Here is a 13,946-nt window from a genome sequence, read left to right on the forward strand (position 1 = left end):
AATATTTAATGAAAAAATTTCTCTCTCTCTTTAGCCTGCCAAGCAAAAATCAGCCTTCTGCAGCATCATTGAGAACAATGATTGGCACTGTCGCCGCCATCTATGGCTCGCTCCTGTCAATAGGTGATGACAAAAAGATTTCTAACGCGATTGTCATTCACCTCGTTATGAAGAAACTTGACCCAATGACCAGACTAAAATGGGAGGATAAACTCATTATGCAGTCATTCCACTATGGAGTGATTGTGGAACAGCTTTGAATCGTAGATATCAACACCTTTCTGCCGAAGAATCAGCCACAGCGTCGTTCGATGGCCCGAAGCCAGAGTTTAAGGGTGTTTCCAAAAACAATAATTGAGGTTCGTTTTCGTGTTCTGTGCCTAGTGGAAGAAACGATCAAGTGACCCCAAAATGTTTAGTTTGCTTTCCGAAGGGCATTCGATATTGAATTGCCCAGCATCTCCGCGTTATCAGTACAAAGTTAAGTTCGCTAAGGAGAAAGGAGCACACTGTTGCAAAATGTAAGGCAAACAAGCTCAGAGTATTCAGTCGTTCTCATAACACACTGTTGCATAGATACTCTGCCGGTTTTAACACTCGAGGGTTAACACTACCTCTTGACTACGCACAGGATCAACCATCGACTTCACATGCTATGCATGCGAATGTGTCTGATAGTGTAATCCTAGCTACCGCAGTCGTTAGCGTTGAAGCAAGAAGTGGTGAGTTCGTTTTGGCTAGAGCTTTACTCGATCCTTGATCACAAATTAATTTTGTAACAGACGAGCTAACACAACTATATCAGCTGCGTAGAGAAGAGGCTAGCATCAGCTTTTTTGGGATTGCTCAATGCAATACTCAAGTAAGAAAGATGATTATACAGTGATGAAGTCGCGAGTCAATTGCAGTGAGTTCTCGTTAGATTTGTAGATTTTAAAGACCATTTCGGGTTATCATCCAGACTATACGGTCAACGTCAGTGGTTGGAAAATCCCTGAGAGGCTGCAATTGGCTGATGCATATTTTCACAAGCCACAGAAGATCTACATGCTCATAGGAGCATGACACGTTCTTTGAGCTTCTGTCTGTCGGTCAGATTAAACAAGGTCTGAATTGCCCGATTCTGCAAAAGACACTTGTTGGCTGTATTGTATCAGGGCGTTACACGCCGTCAAGTTATGAGAAGACTCATGCTGAGTTGCCAAGAAGAGTCTTATGCCTCGATAAACAAAACATTGCAGAAATTTTGGTCATTGGAAGAGTTGCCTTCAGCCAAAAAGGTCCGAACAGCAGTAATGTGAGAGCCACTTTCTAGATAATTTGGAAATAATGCCGTCAGGTCGATTTAAAGTGAGACTGCCATTTAAATTGGGTCCCAATGAGCTTGGTAACACTTTCGAGGTTGCTAAGCGTCGTTTTTTTGTCGCTTGAACGACGCTTGTCTCGAAATCCCTAGCTTTAGGTCACATGCCTAAAATAGATGATCAGATTCCGAGTAATCCACACTACTTCATTCCGCATCAGTGTGTTTTAAGACCACAAAGACATCGACGAAGTTACGCGTCGGACATCGTCTCATATTGCGTTGAATTACCTTCTAATTCAAGAGGAGCTATACTCGACCCTACTTCGATTTCGACTCCACAAATATGCGTTGATAGCTGACGTCAAATAGATTTATAGGCAGGTGCATGGTGCATGAAGAAGATCGAAATTTCCAGCTCGTAGTGTGGAGAAGGAACCCATCTGACTCTTTGAGGTCCTTCAGCCTGTGCCTGCCCCGTTTTTGGCAATACGGTATTTAACAAAGCTAAGCGAGATGAGCGAGCCATCACACCCTAAAGTTGCTGACGTTATCAGGCACGACTTTTATGTCGATGATTTACTGACTGGTGCTGCATGTGTCGCGAAAATTGCCAAATACCTACAAAGCAAAACCCAGCAGTTAATGTTTCAAGAGGCTGCGATGTTGATGAATTACTTGCATAGATGTGGTTCGATGGGCCTTCATTTTTAAAGAAACCAGAGAATCCAGGCCGGTTAACCATCATCTGATGACAGATGAGATTCGAATTCTAGAAGTACGCAAAACAGCTGTTGGACTAGCAGCTATGGTAGACCGACCAGATATCTAGGAAACTATCGATAGTTTCTCATTGCATGGCAGGCTGTCGAGAAGTACAATTTGAAGAAAAAAAGGTTTCGAGAAAATAGTTGAAGTCATCCAACGAGTTGAATTTAAAGATGACATAGATAGAGTTCGAAAGGGCACACACGTGGGTCATAGCCTGCAGCGTCTCAATCAATTTATACATGAGTATAATGGATCTTGGTGCTCCTTTTTGTTGTTGCGAGAAGGGGGACGACTTGTAAATGCTCCTATTTCATATGATGCCAGGTTTCCGCTACTTTTAAAAAAAGCTCGCTATTCGCTAGAAGCTTTATTAGATACCTGCATTTGACGAATTGTCATGCTGGTCCGAGAGCAGCAGATCGACACCGAGCGCTCCGCCCATTTTCTATCTGTTATAAGTACGACCTTTCGAATGCTTGGAAAGCCTACGAATAAGTCGTAGCACTATTTGTTTGCTTCGCCTCCAAAGGGGTTTACTTAGAACTAGTATCTGCCTTATCCACTAATACATTTTTAATGGCTTTTCAAAGGTTCGTCGGCCGAAGTTGAAGTCTAGTGTAAGTTAGGTTAATCACTCCCTCTGGGAGCGAATTCGCCTTGCTTGTCTTTTAAAGTCACCAAATTTCGTTTTTGTAAATTATTTAAAATAATATAATTTTTCAAGCCTTTTAACTTATTTTTAATAGGTTCAGGGTATAAAAACAAGAAGAAACCAAAAAAAAGTTGTAACTGTGGTGAGCACAGGACAAGAATCAATAAATTTGTATGCTGGGGCAAAGAGAATCAAATCAATAGCAATTCAAAACGAGAAAGTAAGGATGTCTTTAGCCCGCCGAAGATTTTATACCCTTGCAGACATTTCCCATTTGCAGATATGTAGGAAAAGTGCAGATCGAAAATGCTAAGTTTGTTGAAATATCTTTGAAAACAGTATAATATGTACTATAGCCAGGAGACAATCTGAAAAAAATTTAGGAACACGGAAAAACAGTAGAAAAAGAATTACAGATAAGCAGCCGCCTGACACCAAACTTATCTCACCCATTTTTGTTATCTGCAAGTGTGTATCAATATATATGTAGAAATATAGAAATTTTTAGTAGCGTTAGAAGTAGTAGAAATAGTAAGGAAAAGGAAAGGAAAACATACTTTGAAGAGAAGGCTTATGAGATAGGGTACATTAAAGGTAGAGGGTCCAAATTTCCGATAATGCGCTCACAATCTCAAAGAAACCAAGGCTGCTATTTTTTCGAACTGGATAGAAGCTCCCAATCATTGGTCATGGATTACTCCACCAAGCCGCGGGAGGCCAATACAGTGGGTGTCATGAGTCCCATTGCAAAACCATGGCCTCCGAGTTCTCATTATTGCAGGCGCAAATGAGAGAAGACATGCTTGAGTTCATGAAGAGCTCAACGACAGCGTAGCCGAGATGAGTGCTGACACTGGAACACGATAGTGAGGAAGTGGCTGCTTAATGGATTACGCAGGCACAGCTGCAAGACCACAAGCCGGAATCCCGTTGTAGCAGCAACAAATGTCTGAAGATCTGGCAAGGGCGATCGATCATCGATTGTTGGAGATAATGTTCCCCACAAGTTCCGAAACACCGGAGGGCAAGATTCTAGCATTCGAACCTGTGCCCATCAGCCGAAGACTGAAGTGGTGCATATCAAGAAATGGGGATAAATATTTGATGGTGGAACTAAAGGTATGCTGGTGTCAGAATTCACCTTTCGGTTGGAACGTATGCAACTGACTTACCAGGTTCCATGGAGAGAAGTGTTGCGCGATTTCCACGTCCTAGTTAAGGGTCAGGTGAAGTAGTGGTATTGAATGCACCTTCGTATATCATTGCAACAACAGTTCTAGACCAGGCGTTCGAGTTTTGAGCTGGAGCACGAATGGCGCGAGAGGAATCAGAATCTAGGCGAGACAATCGAAGAATACATCCAGGCGATGCTAGGTCTGCACTCTCGATTGGCAACACCGTTTTCCGATCATGACCTAATAAAAATATTGAAAATGAATATAAGTGCTGCTGTCTCCAGAATTAAGTTCCCATGTACACCACTAACATGGAGGAGCTGTGGGTAGAGTGCCTGCCGAAAACTCGCTGGAAGCCTGCAAATGCAGCATACGTTCAGGCACGGCAAATCAGAAGTATTCACCAAGTTCACGAGGTATATGTTTCGGATGATGAACCAGGAGGCGAAGCGCAACAGGAGGAGCGAGTGGAGGCTTTGTATTGGCCGCGCGAAGGAGGCAGCGATAAGCTCACTCATTGGAATTGTGCCCAGAGAGGGCACATATTTTGGGAGTGCGAGTCCTATACCCGAAACAGTTTTTGTTATAAATGTTGTCTGCCAGGTGTTGTTCTTCCCAAATTTCCGAACTGCCAGGCAGAAAACAGCCAGGAGCCTGACGCAATCGAAGGTTTCGCGCTCCAAGCCGTCACAACAGGGGAATGAAATACCTCCACTAATGTGTTAGTAGAGTAAACAGATAGCTTATGCTAAATATAATCTACTAAAAATTAACATCAATCGCAATAATTACATTAGATGGTCATAACGGAAGCCACTTAAAGTGAGAGAAGCAGAATATGCTTCTTCGAGTACGTATTTATGACAGAATATGGCCCAGCCACGGTGAAACGAGCGCGTTCTTGCTACAAACAGCGGCAGGAGCTTAGAATGGTATCGTGGTATGGATCTTCAAAGGCGACGATCGTGCATTCGCATGGGTTGGGACAGCGAGAGCTGAGCTGCTGAATACAGGAGCATCCGTCAGTTTGTTGGGAGAAAGTTGCCTGCAATTGATAAAATAATTTGAATTACAAATTTACCGGCTACGATCGATAGCTCAATCAGCTGGGGCCACGCAACATCACATTCTGGGTCTTGTCTATCCCACAATATTATACAACAGCCAGACTCACCAACTAACGCTGCATCTATACCCATCTCTCAACCAGTCACTGTTACTTGAAGTGGATTTTCGGTGAAAATTCGGCTTGGCGCCGGAAATTTTATGATCCGAGAAGCTGGGATATTTCGTTTCAGGGTTCACGGGATGCTATACAAAATTCATCCGAGACTTTCTGGACTAACTGCACCCCTAATAGACTGATTGAAGGCGAAAACGAAGCTGGTGTTGACCGCAGAAGCGATAAAGGCTTTTCAGGAGCTCAAGAAGGCACCCAGTGCGATGCAAGCCAATTTGAAATAGGAGCGTTGCTTCTTCAGAGAGCAAAACAAAATTTTAGTAGGGCGGAAAAGGAATGCCTGGGAGGCTCGCTCATTGGTCACAAGCATTTAACTTTAAAATAGCGTTGCGGATATGTTGTCTAGACTGTTCGAATTGGAAGAAGTTCACGTGTTCAATTTTGAGACCACTGAGTTTGAGAGCGAAGAGTATTTTAAAAGGCTGCAACCCTTAGCTTAGATGAGCAGACGGACCAGTTTCTAGACTTACGTATCGAGGAGGGTCTGTTATTTAAGAGATCCCAGTTCAACAGCAGCGAATTCCCCCAAAAGCTGTGGGTTGCTGAAGCGCTTACCTTGACGCTTATACAAAACGCGCATGAAGGTGAGTGGGTGGTGGGATTGCGAAGACTCTGGCCATAGTCAAGCAATTCTAATACTGGCCCCGTATGTCAATACCAGTCCACAAGTATGTCATCAACTGTGAAATCTCCAAAAAGACAAAGCACACGACTCAGATTGCTCGTCAACCTATGCGCAAGGAAGTTTACATTGAAAAGCCAATACACACCTTTTTATTGTGCTTCATCACTTTACCAAATTCGCTTGGCTGGAAGCGATATCAAAGGCAACGACTACGGCAGGGGTGAAACTTTTACGTGTTCATATATTTACGCAGTTCGGAGTACCTGAAATTATTCATACGGACAATGGCAGACAGTTCACGTCTAATAAAATTGCCAAGTTCACGAATGAATATGGGATCGCTCACCACAAGACAGGGAGCTGTGTGCCGCAAGCAAACGCGTCCGAGAGGGTGAACCAGTCTGTGCTCGCGGCAATCCGCGTCTATATCGAAACATCGCCATATTTTGCCATGTTCGCACAGCATATGTTCACGAACGGAGCGGATTACAGACTAGCACGCAGATTAACTTCCGTAAGCGACATGGAGGTGCAGAATTTAGCCCGTGTCGATAAGCACCAGATTTATAGGGCCATTTTACATCTTAACGTACTTGCCTGGACTGGAGAGCACAACTTAACCTGAGCAACTGAAAGTTAGCCGCAATGAAAAGTTCTGCCATATATATGCCGAGCGCATAATGGTGAATGCTATCGAGTCAAGACTCTACGAGCTCGAAGCTGAAACTCAAGGCGATGATCTACGTTGGCGCTGATGAAACAACAACAAATTGCAACGAGGGAAAGTGGTATATGTTGTTGGGAGTAAGAAAAGATAGAAAAAGAAATCAGATCTCAGTGCGATCCGGAAGCAGGCCAAACATATATCCAAAATCATAGAAGGTCATAAGTTCACGTTAAGGGGTAGCGGGAAATTCCACGCGCAAGTGTGGAAAAATCGCCAAAAACGTTTGTATGAAACTTTTTTTGTTTTCCATCCGATTGGTCTCAAACTCAATTTTAAAGATTGTGTACAAATACATTTGAGGGTGTTTCACACTTTTCAAAAATCCATTCCTCCTTGATGGAAATGGTGGTCAAAGATTTTCTGGGTGATGTTTTGAGCTTAAATTTATTTCCAAGGATCTATATAAAAAATCATTTCAGACGCGTTTCACATTTTTCTCAAAGTCAAAGCTTCCTCGGACGAAAGTGCGATTCTACGATTTTTTGGAGAATTGTTAAGTTTTGTCCGATTCGTTCAAACATATTTTTAAACATAATAAATTAATTAGTACGTGTTTCAGCGATTATGCGGTGATGAGTGTTCCATTCCAGTCTATTCCTAATTGGTGAAAATGGGGTGCAAAGACGTTTCGCACTCAAATTCATTTCCAAGGATCTATATGAAAAATCTTTTCCATTTTTTGCAAACTCATTTAAAGATCTTAAAGCGCAGTTATTTTATACGTGTGTATAGTATGTGGCGATTCAATTGCTCTCTTAATTAATATATAACATTTTTCCAACGTGGTACTCAGCGGCGGTTACAAAAAGCTTTCTGTGACGTTCTTGACCATCAATAATGCCGTAAGCGAAATGTACCATATAAAGATAAAATTTTGGAATTGACAATTGGGTCCGGTACCCGGATCCACTCTGGAGAAAACTTATGTGGATTAGTAGTGTCTCTTATGTATTATTAGAGTCTCACCTTTGTTGTAGTTTGTTTTTTTTTCACCTGTTAATGTTGTTCATTTTTAGTTCCTGCGCTACAGATGTTTAATTTACTTGCATTGATATCGATTGTGCGGACTGTGGGCCGGGGATGGGACTACCCCTTGAGAACCAATGACCCAGCTGGCGCGGTCCAAAAGGAAAAGACACGTCCATAACAAATGGTTAAAAACATGATAATGTATGACCTGCATAACCTTGTTCAGTCTATATCTCTTCGTCTGCGGGCAGTAATGGACGCTATGGGTTAATATCCTAAATATGAATGCTAACATAGTTATAGCTTCCTAGATTTAGTTACATATACAATAATAATTTTAATTTTGCAAGGAATTAATTGACTGCAATTTTCCTGAATTGTAGTTTTGTTCTTCACATTTGTGATTTAAATTTTGGAATTTATCTGCCTTATATATATGAAGATTACTTAAATTAATATTAAAACGATGTTTTTCATTTTGCAAACAATTACTTGACAAACTGTATAGTAAAGATTCATTTTATGTATGCAATTTTTAGGTATATATCATGTTTAGTTAGTTTTTTTATTCAAAATTGTCTATGGAATTTTTGTACGATTAGATCATAAATTTCGTGTCTTTTGTACACAACGATGATATGCATATCTAGACAGTTTTCATTTTGCTTAACTACGCTATATTAATTTTACTAGCGTAGTACAATAATTTTGTTCTGTTTTGTAACGAATAAATACTCTCTGATAGTATCCTCCGTATTAAATCAAAAGTTCAAAAACTAGTTCACCTATTCAAATGAATCAGTTATAAAAAGTATCATTTGTGCAAGTGAACAGCATCTGAAGTTATATGTTTTTATATTACAAAAATAAGTATGGAACGTAATAAAACTAATGTCCCTAATAGGGGCCAAAAAAAAGTATTACTGGGTGCAGAACTCTTTGCTCTTGGCACCAAAAGTTGTCGTGACGATTCTAAGACGAAAATATTACCAATAAAAGGAATTCCAGGATCTAGCTCTGCCTCCACAGAGAGAAAAAGAGATGCTTCATCGAGCATTGTCAGTCATCCCAGTAAAAGATATCGTGCTAGCCTTAAAGATGGATTCCCAGACATGACCACCACAACCGGGATTGCCCACCACGAAATATGGGAACAATTGCCCGATGAGTGTGATATAGCAAATGTAATAGACTGCATATACGCTGCGATCGAGCAAAACGATAATGAAGTCATACGAATTATTTGTGGAGTGATCAGGCACGCAACATCAACATCCCTTGCTTCTCGGGCTAAGGTTGATAGCATCGCATATTTATCGCTGTTGTACATTGCAAAACTGCATCCACATTTCTTCAACAGTGATATCGTTGCATATGGACTTTTGTCTTTTTTGCGTCGAGAGACTAATATCAAAATGCGTTATAATATAAATCTTCACATATTAATTACAAACCTACTTAGTCGAGGCTTTTCAGATATATCACTATGGCCAGAAATATTCTTGCGAACTTACGTTGATGATGCCGTCAATGAACGATTTTGGGCAGACAGTGACTACTGTGCGCCATTTGTTAAAAATATTTGTGCCGCTTTTAAGACACGAACTCCTCATCTAAGCCTTCTACGTTGGGAGATGAACACAACAGTAACTTCAGGCCAAGCGCATAGAGATAATTTTACTGTCGATGATGATTCAGGTGATAATTCGACTCAGAGCTTAGATGCAAGTCCTTATTTGCATTTGGAATCAGATCAGGCAGCTGATTCAATTTGTTTAGTAAAGCGCCGATTTGCAGATAATACTGTTCAAAAGCTAGTAGGCGACGCTATCCGAGATCAACTAAACAAACGTCAGCAACAGGATAATTACACTAGAAATTTTCTCAAATTTCTTTGTACCAGCTCAGGAATCGGTGAAGTTCGCTGCCTTAGTGTCTCTCGGTTGGAACTATGGATTCATAACGGAAAACTTGTTAAGTTCGCCCAGCAATTATTATCATATATTTGCTTTAATATCAAGGGCAAAAACATTCAAGACAACGAAGTCCTTCAAGTATTAGTTAAAATGCGTTTAAAAACTAAACCACTTATCAACCATTATATGTCATGTCTAAAAGAGATGATACATTTGCAGCCAAATATATTAAGTACCATTATGAAACTTGTCGTGCAAAATGAGCTGTCCAATACAAGAAATCCAAATAACATGGGAATGCTTGGTAAGTAAAGATAATTTTGCAGTTTGTAAAGATTAGATATAAGTAACAATTTTCGTTTAACTTAAATCTTTAGAAATTTCACGAGTAACTATCAATGCTCGGTTAGGGATACCTTTAACACAGCATCCAAATTTAATCTACGCATGGCATAGAAGGACCTGTGTTTCAATTATCAAATCTAGCTCTTATAGTTCCCGAAATCGATGCGTCATACATGTGGTCGATGGTCTACATGGCTAGATCGACTCGCTGGCAAAGAGTACATTTACCTTATGGGCTCTCCTTTCACATGTATTAACACAAGGTCTTTGTACCCATTTGGGGAGTTAGCGATCGATTTAGGCTATAATAGACTAGTCGGGTGCATTGCTACATTGCTTACTGCAAAATGCTGCATCAAGTTTGCACTCTTTCAATGGCATCTAAAATAATTGTGTTTGTACTGGAAAATATATATATTTTTGGCGCCCCAATGAGCGTAATCAAATAATATTAATGTTGAATCTGACGAGGGTATACGCGATATGCTTCCAAAGCTTCAGCTGCGTCAAAAAAATCTAATTCACACAAACATCAAGACGGAAGACCAGCCAAAACAAGATGCCAGAAAGTTGCTAGAATGGAAATAAGTTTCCGTCCTTTGATTAAGGAATAAATAAAATAATAATTAGAATTCATTTAGTAAAAATTCAACGAAAGCATAAATCCAATTCTGTCGTATACTAAATTGAAAAATTTCTTACGTTGCTGTTGGCTGCAATCCACTGAGCAACACTCCACATCCCAATTGTATATTTATCAAATTAAATAATTTAATATTGTATATAAATTGAGTTAGCGACCAGTGCCTTAGTATAGTTAAGAAAAGCCTAAAGCAAGCTACTAAATATCTTAACATTCAATTTTTCGATTTGCCACGACTCCAATAGGCCACTTTCAAAGGTTTTTGAAGCAATCCTTGGTAGGTCTCAGATTTCACTTTTTGGATAGCGGCCTCCATTTCACCCATTTACTCACATTTGGGTGCCATAAATATAACACCAAGCATGGCTCAACAGTTTAATAAAGAAAGAAGATTAATTATCAGAGGTCAACTGGATTATAAAGGTAACCGTACACGACTATCTCAATTTAAGCCACGAAGGCCAAACTACAAGAATGGTTTCAGTTCAGATTTAATTCTGTGTTGATGAATAGAATATAATGGCGACCAGATACAGCACCAACAAAAGCGCATAAAGACACAAGTTCATAATCAAGACATAAGCATGTGCTCCCGATAAAACTAAAATAACCGAGTCGGTTAGTGCATTTTTATGAGATGACAATTGGAGTGTAATAAGAATAAAAACTATTCTAAATTGATTCAAATGTACTCCTCCGGTTATAAGTTTCTTCGACATCATCTCTTACTTGCTCTAATAGCTTATTAGAGTTTTCTTTTCGATTTGCCTTGCCTTTTAACAGTTTGACGGAAACAGGCGCATGTCTATATTTCTCCATTTGTAATGGCACCAAACAACCTTTCATACAGATAACATTACCGAAAGTAAGCATGCAACGTTAAAAAAAAGGGATATCGACGTGGCAAGCCGTTTCATCATTTCACATTGCTCCTCCCCTAAAACGAGAGCATAAATACGACCGAAATTTTAAAAGTGTAATTTGTGGGCATACATAAAGGCATACGTTTCGCCGATCTTTCTAACTCTAACTCTTTTCGATTTACGAGCCCTAACAAGCATGAAGTCATACATGTACACGACACATTCATGCGCGTCTGCTTCTCACTTTATCGCATTCTAACAGCATTGCAATTGCGACGTTTTTCTGTAATGCTATTTTAGTTCGTTTTTTTTTCTCGATAATACTTGATTATTGGCGTGGCTGTTAAGTAGATCCATAGCAAGTGTTGCGGTCTGTCGCTAGTTCAAGCCCTACCTGGGAGACAATTTTTTGTATACCCTTAACCCATTGAAAATGGGTAAAAAGGGTATATTGTATTTGTGCAAAATGCAAATGTATGTAACAGGCAGAAGGAAGCATCTCCGACCCCTTAAAGTATATATATTCTTGATCAGCATTAATAGCCGAGTCGATTTAGCCATGTCCGTCTGTCTGTCCGTCCGTCCGTCCGCCCGTATGTATGAACGCAAGGATCTTAGCACCTATAAGAGCTAGAGACTTGAAATTTTAGATGTAGGTCCTATTAGTGCCTGCGCAGATCGAGTTTTTTTTCGATAATCGATAACTTGCTCCGTTTCCAAGCAATCGATAAAAATCGATATCGACATCCTGTTTGTTGAGCAAATTGGGTAAATAATAAGGGCTAAAGTCACCAAACATGATATGTTGCTTCTAGAATATTATATATATGTCATGTATCTTTTATTTTATACCTATCTCCACCTCCCCGCTACCATCACAGTGCTATAAATCAAGTTAATAACCCAACTTTTACTGCCAATCAATTTAAGCCACAATTTAAATGCAATTGACTTTTTCAGAATACACAAATATTCTATGGTACAATAAGATATACTGTAGAAAATTTCATAAAGATCGGTTAAGAAAAAAACAAAGTTATATGCAACTGCGCAATTGGATGGGGAGAAGCTATAAGAATTTCTGTATACATGTACACACACATTCATGCGCGTCTTCTTCGCATTCTAACAACATGGTAAATGTGACTTTTTTCTGTTATGCTATTTTAGTTTCTTTCTTATCATAAGTTGGTGTGGCTGCTGAGTAGAGGCATAGCAAGTGGTGCGGTCTGTCGCGAGTTCGAGCCCTGCCAAGAGAACTTTTTTTTTAATTTATTCGGTGCTGGAATAAGAGGGTTCAGGGTATTCCCTAGTCGGGAACTCCCGACTAGAAACTTTTACTTGTTTGTGTTTAATTATATTGCTAAAAAGTTCTTGACCGGTTCCAGACGTCAATCTGGATAAAGTGAACTTTTAGGGAGCGTGTATAAAAGGTGGGCTCTGAGCCATGGCCTACTTTGGGTGATGTCAGTGGTTGCACTGACTTTTTAAAGAGTTCTAGTCCGATAGGACCTTAAAAATCATTCAACGTATTGACCACAAAGAATAATATTTTAACATCGAAACGATGGATGAGCCTTTTTCCCTAAGCCCGTGCTGCTGTGTATTAAATTTTGATGCGTTTTCTTAATATATGAATGTATGTCATTTTTAAATCCTTACAGCCCAAAAACATATATGTGTATGCATGTGCCTCGCTCTCACTAATTGCTTCGCGCACTTGCATCCATCTCTTTCTCCCAAAGCAAAGCTTCCCACAAAACCCCGAGATCTACAAACATTCATACGTTTGTGTTGCGTGGATGTGCGCACAAGTAGATCGCGGCGTTTGTCGCGAGCCAGAGGGTCTATCTTCAATTGTATGCCTTTTGTGCCTGTGGTAGCAATAGGCACTCACATTTAAATACTCTATCATGTATTTCTTCGTCCAGTCAGGCATGATATGAAGAAGTTGATCAAATTTAATTTAATACACAATTAATTGACCCAAATGAAATATTTGTATTTATTTTCTGTTTACTGTAGGGACCTATTTTGCTTTAAATACAAAAATATCTAAGTCGTATTTCTGCAAGGGTAATTCATCGTCGGCTTGCCGAAGATTTTAAGAAAAGACCAAAAATTGACGCACACTCTTTCAAGTAAGCAGTTGTGTGAAATTATTAAAGGGTTTGGCCTGTTCATGTGCAAAATTGCTATTTTCCATGCTTGTAATAGGGGTAAGGGTACCTGATCGCTGTCATGTATGCATGATAACTTTTTGGATCGGCCAACCACGCACACTAACACACTTTTCTATATGGATGGAAGCATTAATGCGTGTGCGTGTTGGTTGCCTGCCTGCTTGCCCGATGCAAATTTGACAAAATTTGATGTTTTTGGCATTTGTGAATTTCGAGCTCTACACATACACACTCACAAATGTGTGTGAATGAGCTGATTTGTCGTGAGGCAGAGATATTTTTTATCAATGGGTGCGTAAATTTGGGCGACTGGCACTTTTTTTGGCATGCCTGCCGTGGGCTTGAATGAAACAGGTGGATCGCACATGTCGCTCGTTTGCACTTTGATATGGAAAAAATGTTTTGTGGGAAGCTATGTAGGAAGAAAAAGCTGAACGCAAGTGCGCGAAGCAATGAGTGAGAGCGAGGCACATGCATACACACAAATGTTTTTGGGCTGTAAGGATTTAAAAATGGCATACATACATACATACA

The 13,946-nt window shown here is 40.0% G+C and overlaps 1 protein-coding gene and 1 long non-coding RNA gene across 5 annotated transcripts in view; one reads left to right on the forward strand and one right to left on the reverse strand.

Moving 5' to 3' along the window:
- Positions 1-6,879: 6,879 nt before the first annotated feature.
- On the reverse strand, positions 6,880-9,056 carry LOC115760486. The gene is made up of 3 exons (XR_004017667.1): positions 8,977-9,056; positions 7,460-7,703; positions 6,880-7,404 (listed from the first exon to the last, which is right to left on the reverse strand). It is a non-coding gene; the product is annotated as an uncharacterized LOC115760486 (long non-coding RNA).
- LOC115760484 (integrator complex subunit 1) overlaps positions 8,274-13,946 on the forward strand; it is a 136,239-nt gene continuing 130,566 nt past the window's right edge. The window contains exons 1-3 of one of the 4 annotated variants that reach the window (XM_030701832.1): positions 8,274-9,682; positions 10,612-10,789; positions 10,856-10,996. In XM_030701832.1, the coding sequence (XP_030557692.1) occupies positions 8,335-9,682; positions 10,612-10,745 (1,482 nt within the window). In that variant the 5' untranslated portion in view covers positions 8,274-8,334 and the 3' untranslated portion in view covers positions 10,746-10,789; positions 10,856-10,996. Of the gene's footprint in view, positions 9,683-9,755; positions 10,310-10,611; positions 10,790-10,855; positions 10,997-13,946 lie in introns of those variants that run through there. The other 3 variants (XM_030701830.1, XM_030701831.1, XM_030701824.1) reach the window with 3 other exon arrangements.

The sequence above is a fragment of the Drosophila novamexicana genome, unplaced genomic scaffold (genome assembly GCF_003285875.2).
Source record: "Drosophila novamexicana strain 15010-1031.04,08,12 unplaced genomic scaffold, DnovRS2.1 tig00000458-arrow-arrow-pilon, whole genome shotgun sequence".
In the NCBI taxonomy this organism is placed as follows: domain Eukaryota; kingdom Metazoa; phylum Arthropoda; class Insecta; order Diptera; family Drosophilidae; genus Drosophila; species Drosophila novamexicana.